Genomic DNA, 19183 nt, shown 5'->3' on the forward strand with positions numbered 1-19183 from the left:
CCCACTTGACTGCATCGAGCCACGTTAAGCAGCAAGCAATTCTCAAGATAACAGGATATAATACTGTTTAAGATGATAAAAGTTGAGGTTCAGGCAAAAGTTCAGATAGTGATTGCCACGACACTGAAGAAGAATTCCACATGAGAAACAGTATTTGTGATTGATTTGTTGCAAAAGCACAGGCAAACATGGTCCTATCGTTTGTACTATTTGATTATGTCATCCCAAGCTTTACTGATCATGCTCCCAATACATTTCGGCAACAACATTTTAACATCATTTTCCTTTCCTACAGACATTGACTAACCTGATGAACCCTTTGCTGGTCACAACCTCCACATCAAAACGTGCTTGACATGATTCATTTTTTGCACAGTATTTACAGCCCCAATGGTTGACATGATCCATTTCGCACAATATATGTTTTGGCATTCGGAAATGTCAATGATATCTCAGTAGCCAAGATCTCCCAATGGCCATGAGACACTTAGTGCCTGCCAGGAATTTTCACCCATTGCAGTTGCACTTGCAGCTCACCACTCTCGACGTTTCTAAGTCGGAGAATAATGTCCTGGACAAATTTACCATTCCTCCAGAATAGGTGACTCTCATCAGCAAGGCAGTTCTGGTTGGATGGTCGAATTGTTTTTATGATGGAACCATTCCGAATGTTCTCCGGGTCCATGTTCAGAACTTCCATGAAGGGCTCCAGGTCTATTTCTGCATCTCCCATTGGGTCGTCTCTACTGAAAGTGTCTTTGTCAAACACCCCCTGTTTATTTCAACAGAAGAAGAAAATCCGCAATGTGAGCATTCATTAAAAAAAAACAGGGTTGAACATGAAATATCATAATCAGTTAGTACACATGCTTGTAAGAAAACAACATCCACTCACAAGCTTAATCGGTGCAATAGGGTTCATGATCGACAAAGTTAGCTCTTCATGCCAAATAGGATTCACAGATTTCTTCTTTACACTAGTCTTCACTTTCTGTAATATGATCAAAACACAAAACTCGGTAAGACACTGAGAACAATATATACTCAAACAAAAGAGATGGAGATGAGGCAAATCGCTAGAGATATAAAAACAAAAAAGTAATCATACTTGCTTGCCGAGGCGAAGGACGACATATGGATCACTGCCTCTTGTGTCGCGGTAGGCAAGGTTAATCCCACGCACCACCCGTATTTTCAAGAGGCCTACCAATCCGTCCATAATTGGATTTAATTGTTGTTTAGTTCCTGTGGATTATCAGTTGATACTATTTTACAATGAGAGGCAATGTGGGGGCGAAGATGTGCCTAATTCAATAGGAGAATTAGGCGACTTCTTGCAACCCCTGTGCCTCTCGGTAGAATGCGCCTGTGTTTTTTCCCCCTTCTGTCCTCATCGGCCTATATAGTTGCAGCCTTGCAGGAAGGAGCCTAAAAAGGATTGCTCAGGACAGGGTGAATGAGGTGTGAGCCTCAACCGTAGGAGTTGAGCTGACCATTTCTTTTGTGGCCTGTATTGAAACCAAACTAATTGCTTCCATTTTTGGACATGTGGGAGTTCCTTATGTTCTTCCTTATTCTTTTTTGCCACAGTAGTATTTTTGTTCTTGGATTTCGATTAGCTCGGATAAGAAACCTGGATAAAGGTGTGACCTCTATAAAGGATCACATTTGGACAACACGTGCAAAACCTATAAATAGATATGGAAAAAGGCATGGAAGTTTCAATTTACCATATCTTTTTTTTTCTTTCCTTTAGAAATGTACTGTAATATTTGAGAAGCAAATGTATTATAGCCAGAAGAGGGAGACCCCTTCCATTTCCATCATGATTCATGAGAGGCAGGCTACAAAGTGTTATCCCAGCAACAAAACTTAAACAAAAAGGAACAAAGAGCAGAACACATGGCTGTTTTCGGCTTTTCGCATATATAGAGTGATGCCATCCCCTCACTCATTCGCCACCACAGATCAGGCCAGGTCCATAACAGCACCAAGTTTTTATCAACAATAGTTAAAAAAATCACCATATTTTCAAACAATGTTTCTGGAACAAAGTTTATGTGAGTAGCAAAATGTAAGGTAAATAAATTAAAGCAGCAAGTGTAAAATGAAGTAGCAGTTGGTGATGGGTAATGATTAGAAAGATTAACACGAAGTCTTGTGATAATCATATAGCACCAACATCGAATCGAAGCCAAGCATCCTAGCCCATCAGTTTGAGGGCTTCCTCTGTCGCATGCTAGCCGTGTTGAGAAGAAATGGGCGGCGTCTCCACCCGCCCCGCCCCGCCGCAGATGGATGTCATACAACCCTCACAAATGAGAGCAATGGAGTCGGGGGCGTACCTGGAGGCTGGAGGTGGAGGAGGATCTCATTCTCGCGCGGAGATCGAGAATGATTGATTTGGAGGTGCTAGGGTTCGAGGAGTGAAAGAGATGTTGCTCTTCAAGTGGACGAGACGCGGCGGAGGCGGCGGCCGATTGGGGGAGCGACGGCGAGTCTGAGCGCACCTGCGGGAGGGCCCAACAAATCCCAGTCCCGTTCTTGGGCCGCATAAATTCCAAATTCCGTTACGGCCCAACAAATATGGGCCGCACGTAACAGAAAGAAAGAATTTGTGGTCCAATTGGGGAAAAAGTACACCCAAGGTCCCTCAACTTGTCGTCGAGTTACAATATCGTCCTCGAACCACAAAACCGGATATAACGCATCCCTCAATTTACAAAACCAGTGTAAACTAGGTCCCGAGGCGGTTTTGAGTCCGGTTTTGTCCTATGTGGCAGCTGACTCAGCGTGGGACCCACGTGGGCCCCACGCGTCAGCCTCTTCTTCCCTCCCCTCTCCACCTCTCTTCCTCTCTCTCCTCTCTTTTCCAATCTCCACGGGCGGCGCGCGGGGAGCAGCGGCACGGGCGGCGGCCGGCGGGCGCAGGCGGCGTGGGGAGGAGCCGCGCGCGGGCGGCAGGCGGCGGGCGGCGGAGGCTGGGCGGCGGTGCACGAGCTCCTCGCCGGACGAACGCTAGACCGGCTCCGCCACGTCGGCCGCGAGGAGGTGGCGCGCCTCGTCGGCTCGCTCAGTCGGAGTGCCGCCAACGGCGAGCACGTCGACGCCGACGCCGCGCTGATGGGCCTCACCAGCGACATCGTCTCTCGCATGGTGAATTGGTGATGGGCCGGCGACGACAATGACACGGAGGAGATGTGGAGCGTGGTCGCCGAGACGGCGGAGCTCACCAGCACGTTAAACCTGCAGGGCGAGGTCATCGTAATACTTGTTGTAGCCGTTGAGCAGCCGGGCGAGGTCGTCGTAGTGGTCGGCGCCGCCCTGGTCAATGAAGAAGTCGATGCCGTCCACCGCCGCGTCGTCGCCGAAGGGGCGGTGCACGCCGGCGCGGTGGCCGCCTAGGTAGGCGTTCCAGATCAGGTTGTCGGCGACGTCAGCGGCGGAGGCCTTGGTGGGGAGGGAGTAGCCGCCGCCCTGGCCGCCGATGGAGAGGAGCACGGTGATGCCCCTGGACTGGCAGTGCTTGATGTCGGCACCGACGGCGGCGAGCGGGTGGCCGGAGATGTCGAGCGAGTAGCGGCCGTAGCCGAAGACGTTGTAGAAGGTGATGATGACGGTGTTGTAGCGGCCGGTGTCGCAGGCCTCTCTCAGGGAGCCTTCCTCCTTGTGGCGGCCCCAGTAGACGGCGAGGCCCGGGTCGTCGGCCGTCGCTGGCGGCGGCGTAGCGTGCTGCTCCTGCTAAGGGGAGGAGTGCGTGCACGAGGCCCATGTGTAAGTTGCTGTGTGCTAGCTAGGTTGATGGTTTTGCCATGTATTTATAGAGAGATTTGCAGGTGAAGCTTCATGTCCTCTTGTGTTGTGGTGTTCGTGCGTGATGTGCATGCGTACAAGTTTAATGGATTGATTCGTCCACGTGGATTGAAGCTTTTGAGATGTGAGCATTTGACTCTATGATCGGCGGCTAGTTCGTCGGTGCTGCTCGATCGATCATATCTCGATCCAGTGCTTAATCGTGTCAATCTTGTTGATAGGGCTTGAAGGAGAACAGCAAGATGGCAATGATCTCAAATTCTCAGGTCATTTGCGTAAACGTCGTCGGCGGCACTCCGGCTGAGCGAGCCGACGAGGCGCGCCACCTCCTCGCGGCCGACATGGCGGAGCCGGTCTAGCGTTCGTCCGGCGAGGAGCTCGTGCACCGCCGCCTAGCTCCTCCCCCGCCGGACGTCGCCCGCCCGCCCAGCCTCCGTCGCTCGCCGCCCGCGCGCAGCTCCTCCCCAAGCCGCCTGCGCCCGCCGGCCGCCGCCCGTGCAGCTGCTCCTCACGCGCCGCCCGTGCAGATTGGGAAAGAGAGGAGAGGGAGAAAGAGAGGTGGAGAGGGGAGGGAAGAAGTGGCTGACGCATGGGGCCCACATGGGTCCCACGCTGAGTCAGCTGCTACATAGGACAAAACCGGAGTCAAAACCGCCCAGGGACATAGTTTGCACTGGTTTTGTAACTTGGGGGATGCGTCATATCCGGTTTTGCGGTTCAAGGACGATATTGTAACTCGATGACAAGTTGAGGGACCTTGGGTGTATTTTTTCCTCCAGTTGGTACGTCTTTGGGTGCGCTGCTTCCCGCCACCTCCTTTTTCGCGCGTACGCTTCCCAAGCTGTTAAACTGTGTATTTTTTTTTAAAAAAAAAGTTTATATATAAAAGTTGCTTAAAAATTCATATTGATCTATTTTACGAAAAAAATTTAGCTAATACTTAATTAATCACGTGCTAATGGTCTGAGGTGTTGCTAATTCGCGCGTGCGCGCCAGCAAAGTTGCTGGCGCGTCCCGGCTCCCCCATGCCATTTTATTCGTTTTTACAATGATTATTTTCCTTTTTTTGTCCTTTTTTCTAATTACTTTTTTAAATCTTTTTAGCACACATATTTTTTTGAATGTTTTGAGTTGAAAGTTTTAAAATCTTGACTTAAAAATTTTTAAATCTTAACTTAAAATTTTTTAATCTGATTTGCAAGTTTTCAAATCTCGAGTTGAAAGTTTTCAAATCTGGGTTGAAAGTTTTCAAATCTAGGTTGAAAGTTTTTCAAATTTGAGATAAAAGTTGAAAGTTTTCAAATCTCGAGTTAAAAGTTTTCAAATCTGGGTTGAAAGTTTTTCAAATTTGAGATGAAAGTTGAAAGTTTTCAAATCTCGAGTTGAAAGTTTTCAAACCTTAGTTGAAAGTTTTTAAAATTTAACTTCAAAGTTTAAATCTTAAGTCAAAAGTTTTCAAATGTAACTTAAAAATTTTCAATCTATTAGTAAAAAAAATCTCCCAAAAAGAAAAAAAATATTTCCTTAACTACTATTATTATCCTTAACTAATATAGTTAGTTACGTTACTTTAAAAAAAGCACCAGAAAAAAACTGATCTTTAGAGCATCAACGGCATCGCGATTCATAGCGTCGACGGCACCGCGACACGCGTGGGCCGTGGGCCAGAAGTGCGCGCCCGGGGCGCGTACGTGTGAATTAGAAATCTCGAATGGTCTGCTTCGTTTTCCGTGCCGAAGGGATTATTCCCCATCCCTCACTCTCGATCGGGACCACTTGATCGGCTTAGGAAAATTGGGCGATTCTTGCGAAAGGGCCTGTAGCCTAGTAGTTACAAGAGCCTCAGTAGCACCTGAGGTCCTGGGTTCGACTCCCCATGGGAGCGAATTTTCTAGGATTTAACGACGTTGTGCTTTCAGTGGTAGGCGACGTACCCATCGACGGTGAGACACATATGGTGACTTCATCAGTTTCTCCAGGATTTGCCGCTCCGGTCCTCGAATTGGGCGATTCTTTCAATCCCTTGAGTGGCTCCACTCCTGAGCTCCGGCTGGTGACGTCCCCTCCGCCGCGACAGTAGGAAGCAAGCGGTTCTAGGCGACTCCGACGGAAAGTACGTACGTGTTCATCTTCAGCTCTGCTCCAGTAAAATGCATTCATTTTTATCGATCCATTCATATCAACCACAGTATGTATCTTTGTTTCAAACAAGACTTGCATTTGGAATTCCCATCATTGTCATAGAAATTACATATGCACGCAGCTGAAGTACATATATATAGTCTTGAACAACAACAACAACAGCACAGCAATGTGTATGGCAAAATGCATATACTCTGAAGTCTGATCAACATTGTCACAGAAATTACATACATATACAGGCAGCTACATACAGTCTGAAGAACAACACAACAATTAATGTGTATGGCAAAATGCTGAAACAAAACAACACCGGTTTCTTCACCAATTTGAGGAACCAATATCTGCACCATCAAATTGCTTATGTTAGATTAGTTTCCGATGTGCCGATGAATGATCAACAGGTCTAGAGGAGGAAAACTTAATAAAGCCAATATTACATTTACTCTATAACATTTTACCTTTGCATGAATGTACCGAAATTCAGATTCTTCTTCAGCCTAATGTGAAAGAAAATTCGTTAGATTACCTTTGCCAACTGCTGCAGCTTGCAAGAGATAGCATATAAAATCATCCTAATTACTACTTAGTCTGAAAGACTGGCTGTGTAGGCTGGATTGTTTAATCCGTTATTATCTTTAAAAAAAAGTTAGTCTGAAAGATGCTAGGATTTTAGGCAATAGCAATGAACAATGGACAAGACTGGATGTCCGATACTCTTTTCTTTTTCTCGTAAGATCGATGTCCAAATACTCTTGATTCAATTGCAACAGGCTTACTCTCTGAAGATTCAAGTTGGAACACTATGTCATGCAGGTTGTTATTGATACAAATCCTCTACCATTACTGCTATTGGTTCAACAAGATAAATCATAAAATAAAAATGTTAAACAAATTAAACCTGCTACTGGTTTCAACATGATTAATAATAATGGTGTTTTGCTAATCTGAATGCATCATTTCTAGCATGAATCCGGTAATAATAGTAAACAGTGGACAATCTGTTCTAATCTTTTGATCTCTTTATGCCAAATCTTTTGTACTTGACCATCTAGTGCTATTATGCTAAATGTTGACGTATCATGAGTCCGAATCCAGCACCCCAGCCTTATAATTGTGCAGAGTACATACCTGGAATGTTCACCCATTTCAGCTGCAGGTGCACCACGCCGGTCTCAACATTTCTCAACTTGAGAAGCATGTCTTGCACAATCTGACCATTCTCCCACACAATGTGACTCTCGTCTGCTAGGCAGCACTGTCTGCCGGGTCGCACGGTGCGTACGACGGTGCCACTGCGGATGTCCTGCAGATCCATCCTCACGATTTGCATCAGCGCCTCAATGTCGAACTCTGCGTCACCCATCTGGTCATCTTTACTGAATGTGTCCTTGTCAAATACCTCCTGTTTGAGAAAAAGAGGCAGCCTATATCGTAAGTTTCCTGTCTTTTTGAAAAAAAAATTCAGTAAGAGTGGTAAGAACTGTCTACTTAGTTTAGTGTTTGAGCATTTGATATAAGTATAGAGATACAGATGCTTACTAGCTGGATAGGTGTTTCTGGATTCCTGACAGCTAAAGTCAGCTCTTCGTTCCAAACTGGGTTTGTTGTCTTCTTTACCACACCTGTCTTTAATTTCTGTGTAGGCAAATAAAATGACAAATTAGAGTTGATACAAAATGTTGATGAAGAAACTTGACGCTATAATTAAAGAACTGTTGTTGTCAAATAGGTTAGCACATCACATCTCATCAACTCGTTATCTTATTTAGTCTATCTGTAATTTAAGTCTTCTTTACTGGGCATACCAGTACTATTGGATAATCAGGTAAAGAAATAAATGGATTCCTTGTGCACATTACCATTACTTTTCTGTTTTCGATAGTTGTAAAAAAAAAAAAGAAAGGTGAACGTTGTTGTACTTTGACAGTGTTTAGTTTCCTTCAAACTTCCAAAAATTTCGTCACATCAAATGTTTGAACACATACATAGAGCATTAAATGTGGACGAAAAAAACCAATTGTACAGTTTACATGTAAATTGCGAGACGAATTTTTTGAGCCTAATTACGCCATGATTTAACAATGTGATGCTATAGTAAACATTTGCTAATGACGGATTAATTAGGCTTAATAAATTCATCTCATAGTTTAGAAGCGGAATCTGTAATTTGTTTTGTTATTAGTCTACATTTAATACTTTAAATGTGTATCCGTATACTTTAAAAAAAATTGGCACACGAACTAAACATGGGCTTTGTTTACTGTCCTGTCCCCACAGTTAAAATTAATTTGCAATAGTATAAAACATTAAAGTGCATCTACAGTTAACTACTTAAAAATATAGCAGCACATCCAAAACAGTATATATAATGTCAATGTTCAAGTCCTTGTGCTTGTGGATCTCAAAAATTATGAACAAATCGGAGAATTAATAGATTTTAACGATTAATATATAGCTAAAGAAAAGAAGAGGCAGGCTACCTGATTGTCCAGGTGAAGCACAACATAGGGATCACTGCCGCCGGCATCACGACTAACAAGGTTTACCCCTCGCAGCACTCTCACGCTCAGGAACCCTGGAAGATCAGACATCTTTAATTTCCTCCTTGTCCTGCTCTTCCTTGCCTTTATTAAAATGCAGAGAAAAAAGAAAGAACCCACTGTCCGTTGTTCGTCTTATTGAAATTTAGCATCGATCAGTTACCATTCATGCGTGTTTCCCATTTTTGTTAGCGGCCAGAAATGTTTAAGAGATTGTGACCTCATATTAATTATTAGAGGAGTAGACCATTTTCTTTTGGAACTTGCGTTGAAGGTCTCATGCATGGCTCCTGTTGTTTGGCACATTTGGAGGATTTATTATATGTCTAGCGTGCTATTTTCAGAAAATCCCAGATGCAGATAGATGCATGTCACGAATTAGTGGAATGCACAAATTTTTCTCTAATGTCATGGTGTACAATACTAGTGATTATACAAGCATTAATCTCTCTCTCTCTCTCTCTCTCTCTCTCTCTCTCTCTCTCTCTCTCTCTCTCTCTCTCTCTCTCTCTCTCTCTCTCTCTCTCTCTCTCTCTCTCTCTCTCTCTCTCTCTCTCTCTCTCTCTCTCTCTCTCTCTCTCTCTCTCTCTCTCTATATATATATATATATATATATATATATATATATATATATATATATATATATATATATATATATATATATATATATATAGGACGCCCGGATGGGGCACCATGAAGTATGGGCTCCAATGTCGGGAGCCGTAGGATCGTGGATGATCGGTGCAGTCATTTTGGTATATTAGCTTAATGGTTATACACCCGTTAAGAATATAGCTATTAACAGTGAATGAATTCCATATATTTGAACGTAGTTATAGATAGTAAATACACTGAATTAATACGTTTCAATGCATGCATGCAATTCGGATGATAGAATTTCCATAATTGCGTGTAAAGTTCAAAATGGAAACTTTTAATGCCATACAATTAGGAATAGTATCACGAAAATATGGAAAATCACTTGCCCGAAGTTGGGGTTTGAATAAATGGTAATATATGTACGAATCATGGAAAGTGCGAAAATTGGAAAATTGAAACTAATTATATGGAAAAACAAAAGGAATTATCCTAAACTAAGTATCTAATTCTAGAAACTGATCCTCGGTATTTGGCAACACGGGAACTAAGTATATGGAAATACTGATCAGCGGCATTTTGGAAAAAGGAAACTAGGTATTTGGAAATATATTACGGCTGGGTATATGGTAATATATCCATACCTATATACTTCCATTTATGGCGTCATTAATTTAGCTATTAGACGTACAAAATATGCACTATGGCTATATTTCCATATTTATACATAGAATATACACACTTGATTTTTGATTACTGGAACCAAATATACCCAAATATTAGGTATGAACGCGGATATTAGTTCTTAATGGGCCTGAAATAAATTCGCACGGCATGAAAAATGTATCTTCATATATGGTTGTCATATTGAATTTCTCGCATTTTCTATTTGCCAAAAGGTTGGGTTTAAAATTCAATATGACATCTATCCAAATAGTTCTATTTAAAATTTAAAACAAAAGACATGTGTATTGTTTATTCGGTTTATGCAAAAATTGTGGTTTGTTATATAAGGTTATGAGTACAAACATGTGTCATGGGCATATACTCAAAGATTGTGTATGTAAGGGAAAAAAATCACAGACCATGATCAAATTTTCATGTTATTATGTATTAAGTTTATGATAAAAAATTTGGGTATTCGAAGTAAAATTAGCTATACTTATATGACGTACGACGTGTATATACGCAAGAGTTGAAAATATATACCCAAATATACCAAGTTTTCAGTTTGGGAGAAGTTGAAAATATAGACACAAACAGACGTATATAACCAAATATGCCGGGTACTCAGTTTAGGAAAACAAGTTTAAAATATAGACCCAAATATAAGTATGTCCCCAAATATACCGGGTATTCAGTTAATGGGAACAAGATTAAAATACAGACCCAAATATACGTACATACCCTATGTGTGTACAGAAATCTGGGTATGCGATCTAAAACTTAGGTATACTATGACCCGGAATATGACCCAGAATACAAATATGAAAGTTTAGCTAATTTATGGATAACAGACACGAAATTTGGGCAAACAGTTATACTATTTCGATTGGAATAATACAATAAGAAAAATTGTCCAGCAACTAAAGTAAAATTAACATTGTTCAAAGCTACTTCCTCCGTCCCAAAAAAAGACAAACCCTGGTTTCCGTGCCTAACATTTGACCATCTGTCTTATTTGAAAAAATTATGGAAAAAATTAAAAAGATAAATCATGCATAAAGTATTAATCATGTTTTATCATCTAACAATAATAAAAATACTAATTATAAAAAAATTTCATATAAGACGGACAGTCAAACGTTGGCACGGGAACCCACGGTTTGCATTTTTTTGGGACGGAGGGAGTAGGTGCCACGAGGTGATTATTACAATATATGATTCTTAATACAAAGGAGCAACATAGATTATTATTTGTTGTCAGATGGGTTGCAATCCACGCACGCTTTCAGGGTCGCTGGTTTTGCCTGATCTTCAAATTGATCCCTATCATGACGAACGAGCAACTTGGGAGGATCAACTCCAATCTTGACATCAGCGAGGATATCTGCATATGTCTCCTATAAAAAACAAACAATGGGAAATGATTACACTGGACGTTGAAAAATAACAATAGGTACTGATCATGATGCATGAATATATTGGAATAAAACATTGAATATATTGAGTAGTGCCTCAGCCACATGAAACATAAACCAGAAAAGATGGATGGATGGAGCACATACCTGAACGTGGTTCGCTGATAAGATTCAAGCGGAGGAACTGGAAGCCGAAAATTACGTCGTGGGGCGAGGAGCGAGCTTGGGATGGAGTCGCGAACAACAAGCGACTGCTGCGATTGTCGCGAACGACGAGCGGGCGCAAAGAAGAAGCTCGTGGATGTTCGGCGGCGCAACTGATTGGCGACGAAGATTGTGGATAACCGGCTGCGTACGTCCAAGACTCTCACGAACAATCAGCAGCCCACGACGAAGATGCTCAGGCACGTCTGGTAGCACAACGACTCGGCGATGAAGAAGTTCGCCGACGTGCGGCGGTGTAACAGCGTGGAGCCCAAAGTGGAGTGTGTATTAGAATGAAATGACATGTCTACTCGTATTGATGGAAATAAGCAAAAAAAAATCAAAAATTAGTGGATTCGATTTAGTGCAATCTCAGATTTTTGGAAATAAATATTAGCGTGATAATGTTAATATTTCAAATATGGAAAGTCATTTTAAATTTCGATAATCAATTATCACGCAATCATATTAATATTTCAAATGGAAAGTATGTGCATGAAAGTTTATATGGAAACAATAGGAGTGAACGTATAAATGGAAACTCAATCACGTCAGTACATGCATGCATGCAAATCATGCATGCCTATTGCTGATGGAAAGATCTAATTGGGTTTAACCCGTTAAGATGTATAATACTCCGGTTTATGTAGCACGGATCTCAAAGCACGTATACGGTGGATTCTATTAGAGCCCATACTCCATGGAGCACGAGTGTATATATATATATATATATATAATCTAAAAGTTATTAATAAGTTAGTGGTCAAAGTTGAAACATATATGAGCTTACATTAATTTTCCGGTCAAATTGATTAGGCAGGAAATGATCCGCTCGGGCGGGGAGGGGACGGCTCGGAATTAATGGAATTATAATCTAGAAAGTCCACCATCCACATTCAGGACTGCGCGCGAGATCATCTAGTTCGAGGCACATCGTAAGATATACTCCACTCCATTATGCCAGCTAGCTAGATGAGTTAGCTCAATTACTTTGGTTGAAATTACTAGCTAGTTAATGATCTGCTATGGAATTGATCAAACCTGGTAAGTTTCTACATTAATGTGGCAGGGGGAGGACTTGAGAAAACATAAATAATGCAGGATTACAGGTGATGTTTTCAGCTTACTCCCATGCATGTGTAGTGTACGTACTTGATCGATCATGCAATCTATATAAACCCTAGCCCCTCCTCCAAAACCAAACCAAACCACACCGCGCACAGCACACACACCTCTAATAGCTTCGAGTAATAAGCTAGCTAGCTACATTAATTAGTTACACTAGGTAACTAATTAAGTCGTTGATTAATCATCATATGGCTCGTACTAGTAGTAAGCTGCAGGTCATGGCAGCCTCGCTGCTGCTCGTCGTCGCCGGCGGCCTGTCGACAATGGCGAAGGTGACTATGGCCAGCCGCGCCGGCACGATGGAGGCGAGGCACGACAAGTGGATGGCGGAGCACGGGCGCACGTACAAGGACGCCGCCGAGAAGGCTCGCCGGTTCCGGGTGTTCAAGGCCAACGTGGACCTCATCGACCGCTCCAACGCCGCCGGCAACAAGCGCTACCGCCTCGCCACCAACCGCTTCACCGACCTCACCGACGCCGAGTTCGCCGCCATGTACACCGGCTACAACCCGGCCAATACCATGTACGCCGCAGCTAACGCCACCACCCGCCTCTCGTCGGAGGATGACCAGCAGCCGGCCGAGGTTGACTGGCGGCAGCAAGGCGCCGTCACCGGCGTCAAGAACCAACGATCCTGCGGTTGCTGCTGGGCCTTCTCGACGGTGGCCGCCGTGGAGGGCATCCACCAGATCACCACCGGCGAGCTGGTGTCCCTGTCGGAGCAGCAGCTGCTCGACTGCGCCGACAACGGCGGCTGCACCGGCGGTAGCCTCGACAATGCGTTCCAGTACATGGCCAACAGCGGCGGCGTCACCACCGAGGCGGCCTACGCCTACCAGGGCGCGCAGGGGGCGTGCCAGTTCGACGCCTCGTCGTCGGCGTCGGGCGTCGCCGCCACCATCAGCGGCTACCAGCGCGTGAACCCCAACGACGAGGGGTCGCTGGCCGCCGCCGTGGCGAGCCAGCCGGTGTCGGTGGCCATCGAGGGGAGCGGCGCCATGTTCCGGCACTACGGCAGCGGGGTGTTCACGGCGGACAGCTGCGGGACGAAGCTGGACCACGCGGTGGCGGTGGTGGGGTACGGCGCGGAGGCGGACGGGAGCGGCGGCGGCGGCTACTGGATCATCAAGAACTCGTGGGGAACAACCTGGGGGGACGGCGGATACATGAAGCTGGAGAAGGACGTCGGCAGCCAGGGCGCGTGCGGTGTCGCCATGGCGCCGTCCTACCCTGTCGTCTCTGCCTAGGAAGAAGAAGGACAAGCTGCTCCTAGCTTGACGACGACGAAAAAGAAGAAGAAATACGTCGACGTCTATGGCTGCAGCTCGATCGCATACAGAAGAATTAGTTAATTAATGAATAAATAACGTTGTCGACATTGTTATTAATCCCTTTATTGGATTAATTAACTGATTTAGTTATGTTTCTAAATACCGTTAATTAATTAATTGGTGGCTCGATCGAGCTCTCCATATGGATCATGGATATGCATGGCCTTGATTCATATATAGTACATGTAACACGTATATCCAATGAATAAAGGCTTTCATTGACTTATTACTTACAAGTAAAAGAATTGCTTATGATGATTTCTGACTAAAAAGTATTCAAAGATAACGACGCTGAATTGTTATTCGCCATAGCTAAATTAGAATCCATGCTCCCATCAACTGCATCGAGTTCTGGTTTGAAGTTCTCGAGGTTTGCATGGTAAGAAGTTGCATACTCAGCACAGTGGGCTTGCAGTCCAGGAGGCATCAGGGTCATGGCCCAGTGGCTTGAGGCCCGGTCCACCCCTGATCATATAGGTGGCATGCATAATTAAATAAAAGGGATTAATTTAGGAGTATAAAATTTACTCGTGTTATTTTTTTTCCAAGGAATTTAAATTTGGAAATTTTTATTTTTATATTTTATTTAGAATTTTTTAGAAAAGAAAAATGTATCCTATGTACTCCTAAAAGAGAGTATCATTTATACTGTGTTTGGTAAGGTTTATTAGCTAAGCTAATCAGGCACACATAAATGATATAGATAATTAGTTGCACGACTAATCAATTAGTAAGCATTTTTTTATTTACAAAATATATTTGTTTAATTTTTAAAGAAATTTTTATATATATATTTTACGAGACACACCGTGTAGCATTTGGATCGAAAAATGTGCTTAACGAAAATGAACCGGGTAGCTGTTTACAACTCAGCTTTGCCTTCACAGCTGGAGCAGTAACCAATATATTCGCACATGTGAAGAAAAGAATAGGTCCGTACCGACACAGCAACCAGCCACCTCCCCGCCGGCATCGGCATCACAACAGACACGTCACACCCATTCATTTATCACACCTAAGCAAAACCTATCCAATCCGGATGCTGCGGAGTAATCACCTACTTAGAGCAGTACTACACCATAGCAGACTATAAGCCAGCTATAAACTTATTTCGAGAAGATAAAAGATAAGGGAGAAGATCAGCGGGGCTATAAATTTGTAGCCGGCTACAGCATGAACTCCAAGATATATGTGTGTATGACAAGTGGGACCATGTATTAATTGTGTAGTATATGTTTAAAGGTAATTATTGTATGAACTGACTATTAGATTGATTATAGATGATTTGGAGCTATACAGGTTGACTATACTATTAAACTTGCTCTTAGAGAGAGTTGACATAAGCGGGCTATACAAGTTGCCATGTCAGATTTTTGCTTGTGTGGAGGAGAGAGAGAATAAAAGCGGGCTACAGATCTGTAGCCAGCTGCAGCACGAGCTCTAATAAACCATGTGAGAAAGATGGGTAGATTATGTATTAATGATGTAGTGTATTTCTACAGCTAACTATTATATGAATGAGTTATTAGATTGATGCCATATTTGGAAGATTAGCCCAGGGCTAATTTTAAGAGCTAATGTTTAGTCATGAATTGGTAGGCTAAATATTGGCCTAGCTTTTTGATGGTCCCCATATAAAATTAGCCCCATTAGCATCCCTGGGAGGGGCTAATGTTTTGAGGGGGGCTAATTCACATTAGCTCAAAATTAGCCCATCTGTTTGGATTCTTGAGGGCTAATTTGAGGCTAAAATGTGAGGGCTAAACAGTGGGGTATATTATTAAAATTGCTCTTAGTGACTGATTAAATTAATTACCACCCCATCCATTAACTTCCTGCCTGCTGTCTGATGCTGAAACCAATCCAACACAGACACACCTCTATCTCCTTTGTTTCTGTTCCCAATTTCTATTTCACACACATCGATGATCGATCGATCGCTGCACCTCTGAATCTTAGCTCAAATTCCACCTCAATTATCACCAAATCAATGGCGGCCCTCGACCAACAACCGCTGCTTCACGACGGCGGCGACCAGAAGCCGCCGCCGGAAGGAGCGGCAAGAAGGTTCCGGCGATGCAGGACGGCGCCCTCCTCCGAGCCTCCGCCCACGGACAAGGACAACTCCTCGGCGGCCGACGCGCCTCCCAAGACGCTCTTCACCGGCGGCGGCCGCCCCAGCTTCCGGCTCGTCGGCCTCCTCCTCGTCGCGTACCTCCTCCTCGGCACCATTGCCTTCTACCTCGCCATGGACCACATGTCCGGCACCCGCACCACCCGCGCCCTCGACGCCCTCTACTTCTGCGTCGTCACCATGACCACCGTCGGCTACGGCGACCTCGTCCCCGCCAGCGACGCCGCCAAGCTCCTCGCCTGCGCCTTCGTCTTCGCCGGCGTCGCCGTCGTCGGCACCTTCCTCAGCAAGGCCGCCGACTACCTCGTCGAGAAGCAGGAGGCGCTCCTCTTCCGCGCGCTGCACTCGCACACGATGGTGCGCGCCATGGAGATGAACAAGGTGAGGTACAAGCTCTACACGGCGGGGCTGCTGCTGGTGGCGGCGGTGGCGTCAGGGACGGTGGTGCTGTGGAAGGTGGAGGGGATGCGGGCGGTGGACGCGTTCTACTGCGTGTGCGCGACGGTGACGACGCTGGGGTACGGCGACCGGAGCTTCTCGTCGGAGGGGGGGCGCGCGTTCGCGGTGGCGTGGATCACGGTGAGCACGGTGGTGGTGGCGCTCTTCTTCCTGTACGCGGCGGAGCTGTACACGGAGCGGCGGCAGAGGGAGCTGGCGAGGTGGGTGCTGCGGCGCCGGACCACCAACATGGACCTGGAGGCGGCGGACCTCGACGGCGACCACCGCGTCGGGGCCGCCGACTTCGTGCTGTACAAGCTCAAGGAGCTCGGCAAGATCAGCCAGGAGGACATATCGGAGTTCCTCGACGAGTTCGACAACCTCGACGCCGATCACTCCGGCACCCTCTCCCCCGCCGACCTCGCCGCCGCCCAGCCTACTCCGGACCCGCCGCCTTCCCTGCGTTAGACATTTCATTTCACCGCCATTTTTCTTTCTTTCTTTCTTGGAAATACTCCTCCAAGAGTTAGTCCTACTGTACATTTACTGATGTAAATTACTCAATTGAAATTAGTAGTTGTCCAAATTGAAGCCTGTATAACATTTTCTTTGTCTAAAATTATATGTATAACCTATTTTGCCTTTTTTTTTTACTAGGTAGGAGTAGGACTTGTTAGGAGTACTATACTAAACTGATATAGTAGCATGTAAAAATTACTCCACTAATGTGAAATTTTTGTGTTACATGTTTCTTCTATTCCAAAATATAAAGTTAGTGATGTACTACCTCCGTACTCGCTTTAAGTTTTTATTTATAATGTTTAATTATTTATCTTATTAAAAAAATTTGGAATTATTATTTATTTTGTTTGTGACTTGTTTTATTATCAAAAGTTTTTTAAGTTTGACTTATTATTTTTTATATTTATACTAATTTTTTAAATAAAATAACTAATTCAAACGTTGTAAGAAAAAAGTCAAAACGATAAGTAATATGAGACAGATGCAATGCAGTAGTATTTAAGATTTGCCCCAAAGCACCTTAAGCTCTAGTACACGAAAACCTGCGAAAGTAGTATTTAACTTACACCAAAACCTTCAAAAGTAATTACTTAATTTACACTAAAATGGGGGACAGATGTGTGGTGTTCAAATTGCAGCTTTATCTGAACAAAAAAGGTTGCACAGTCTTCAAGAGGAAGTAGAAAAAGGGGCAAAAGGTTGCACAAAGCAAGTGAATGATTATTATCCGAGGGACACAAATGGCTGCAGATGAAAGAAAAGGCAAAGGCAATCAGACAGAAAGAGAGAGTGTGTGTGTATGTGTGTGGAACTGTCCAGAGATGGAGCAATGTGGACGTGGCAAACCCTGGTACACCAGATCATTTTTGTTAATGGGCCCTAAATCTTATTGGCTGGCCTTCTCAATCATGTCGGCCCAGTGGCATTACAAGACACCACACCCATCCATCCAATCCCATTATTTCCTTTCTTTTTCTCTTTTCTGTCGAAACCCTGGTTCTTTTGTGTGAGAGCGACACAGGAAGCCCGTCCTCGTAGTTTGGCTTATGCTTATATTTATAGGTTAAAATTTAATTTTTAAATCTAATTTTAAATTTTTTATCGTAGTTTATTTACAGTATTTGCTTTTGAACCATTAAAGACACGCATATAAAAATTTTACTCACAGATAACTTTTTGTTTGCTATATACATGATTTAGATAAGCATATAAATAAATGAAAATTGGGGCTGTAACAACATTAAAGATTTTCTTTGATTTGCAGTTTAGTCCGGCAATATCAATGCTGATTTTCTCACTACCACATACCAAAGCATATCGTGATTATTTTTTCCTCGGAAAAGGATGTAAGTACATTTTTTTTATTAAATGTGGCATGCTATAAGTAAATCTAGATATTTGTAATCTCCATCTAATAATTATGTAAGAATTTTTTAAGTATGTGTAGCAGTATTTTCTTTCCCTTCGTATGACATGGTGTCATATGCATGGTTGCACCGTTTACAATAATTTTTTTTAATATGTTAACCAATTTGGTGTAAAAGTTTACGGTGGTCAAGCAAAAAAGAATAGACAATTTCGAATAACACTGGTAATGTGATGGTAGTATTCTGGATACACGACTTCATCTGCTAGAATCCTAGCAACGATGGAACTTTGACTTAAATGGCAAGATAAATTAGATATAGTAGTGACATTTACCAACAGATTATCAAATTGGCTCGTACGGTATAGATTTATTCCCTTGAATAGCTAGGTTTCCTTTGTCGAATATAAATTGTTTCATTTATACAGTATGTTTTGTTTTGCGCAAAACTTTTTCGGGGTGTACAGCCCATCTACCCTCAGCACTATTACGACAAGCAACACTTTCAACGTAATTTTAGAGCTTGTTTGGAGGAGCTTAAGATTTTGAAAAGTAACTGATTGGTAGCCAGCTTCTGAGAATTTGAAAAAACTAGGTTTGCCAGCTTTTGGCTTCTAGTTCATTTTCTGAATTCTACCACTACAACTTATTAGAATCTAAACCAAAAGCTAGACTATTTGGGGAGCTTCTGATTCTGCGAGAAACTGTAACAGCTAGAAGCTCCCTCCAATGAAGTCCTGTAAATTAAATGTCGCTGGCCTTCGTCACTTTTAAGTATATTTGGAGGGTGTATATGTGGGTGTGAGTACGATGTGTGTGCGTATTAATTACATGTAACCCAAGAAAACATATAATTCACTTATATATTTCAACGTGATGTTCTGCTG

The 19183-nt window shown here is 43.6% G+C and overlaps 4 protein-coding genes and 1 pseudogene across 4 annotated transcripts; 2 read left to right on the forward strand and 3 right to left on the reverse strand.

Moving 5' to 3' along the window:
• Nucleotides 1–141: 141 nt before the first annotated feature.
• Nucleotides 142–2502, reverse strand: LOC4342211 (GTPase activating protein 1). Its single transcript, XM_026026725.2, has 4 exons — nt 1731–2502; nt 1109–1633; nt 896–991; nt 142–772 (listed from the first exon to the last, which is right to left on the reverse strand). Exons 2-4 carry the CDS (start codon nt 1217–1219, stop codon nt 488–490), a joined length of 492 nt encoding a protein of 163 aa, XP_025882510.1. The 5' UTR covers nt 1220–1633; nt 1731–2502; the 3' UTR covers nt 142–487.
• Nucleotides 2503–3099: 597 nt separating this feature from the next.
• On the reverse strand, nt 3100–3884 carry LOC107281714 (xylanase inhibitor protein 2-like; annotated as a pseudogene).
• A 2143-nt stretch (nt 3885–6027) lies between these two features.
• Nucleotides 6028–8727, reverse strand: LOC4342212 (protein C2-DOMAIN ABA-RELATED 4). The gene is made up of 5 exons (XM_015790900.3): nt 8436–8727; nt 7495–7590; nt 7084–7357; nt 6414–6452; nt 6028–6296 (listed from the first exon to the last, which is right to left on the reverse strand). The coding sequence occupies exons 1-4, from the start codon at nt 8544–8546 to the stop codon at nt 6448–6450; spliced, it is 486 nt and encodes a 161-aa protein (XP_015646386.1). The 5' UTR covers nt 8547–8727; the 3' UTR covers nt 6028–6296; nt 6414–6447.
• A 4077-nt stretch (nt 8728–12804) lies between these two features.
• On the forward strand, nt 12805–13752 carry LOC107281555 (senescence-specific cysteine protease SAG39). The gene has a single exon (XM_015790345.2). The coding sequence runs from the start codon at nt 12805–12807 to the stop codon at nt 13750–13752; it is 948 nt and encodes a 315-aa protein (XP_015645831.2).
• A 1944-nt stretch (nt 13753–15696) lies between these two features.
• Nucleotides 15697–17165, forward strand: LOC4342213 (two pore potassium channel b-like). The gene has a single exon (NM_001421959.1). It carries the CDS (start codon nt 15827–15829, stop codon nt 16874–16876), a length of 1050 nt encoding a protein of 349 aa, NP_001408888.1. The 5' UTR covers nt 15697–15826; the 3' UTR covers nt 16877–17165.
• Nucleotides 17166–19183: the final 2018 nt, after the last annotated feature.

This window comes from Oryza sativa, chromosome 7 (genome assembly GCF_034140825.1).
Source record: "Oryza sativa Japonica Group chromosome 7, ASM3414082v1".
Lineage (NCBI taxonomy): Eukaryota > Viridiplantae > Streptophyta > Magnoliopsida > Poales > Poaceae > Oryza > Oryza sativa.

Bases quoted from the DNA above. Each gene is read 5' to 3' on its own strand.
- LOC4342212 (XM_015790900.3), bottom strand. From the start codon at position 8,546: ATGTCTGATCTTCCAGGGTTCCTGAGCGTGAGAGTGCTGCGAGGGGTA. The intron at 7,591-8,435 runs GTAGCCTGCCTC...TTGCCTACACAG, and splicing joins TGCTTCACCTGGACAATCAG to AAATTAAAGACAGGTGTGGT. The intron at 7,358-7,494 runs GTAAGCATCTGT...TTTCTCAAACAG, and splicing joins CAGAAACACCTATCCAGCTA to GAGGTATTTGACAAGGACAC.
- LOC4342211 (XM_026026725.2), bottom strand. From the start codon at position 1,219: ATGGACGGATTGGTAGGCCTCTTGAAAATACGGGTGGTGCGTGGGATT. The intron at 992-1,108 runs GTATGATTACTT...ATCATATTACAG, and splicing joins TCCTTCGCCTCGGCAAGCAA to AAAGTGAAGACTAGTGTAAA. The intron at 773-895 runs GTGAGTGGATGT...TGAAATAAACAG, and splicing joins CTATTGCACCGATTAAGCTT to GGGGTGTTTGACAAAGACAC.
- LOC4342213 (NM_001421959.1), top strand. From the start codon at position 15,827: ATGGCGGCCCTCGACCAACAACCGCTGCTTCACGACGGCGGCGACCAG.
- LOC107281555 (XM_015790345.2), top strand. From the start codon at position 12,805: ATGGAGGCGAGGCACGACAAGTGGATGGCGGAGCACGGGCGCACGTAC.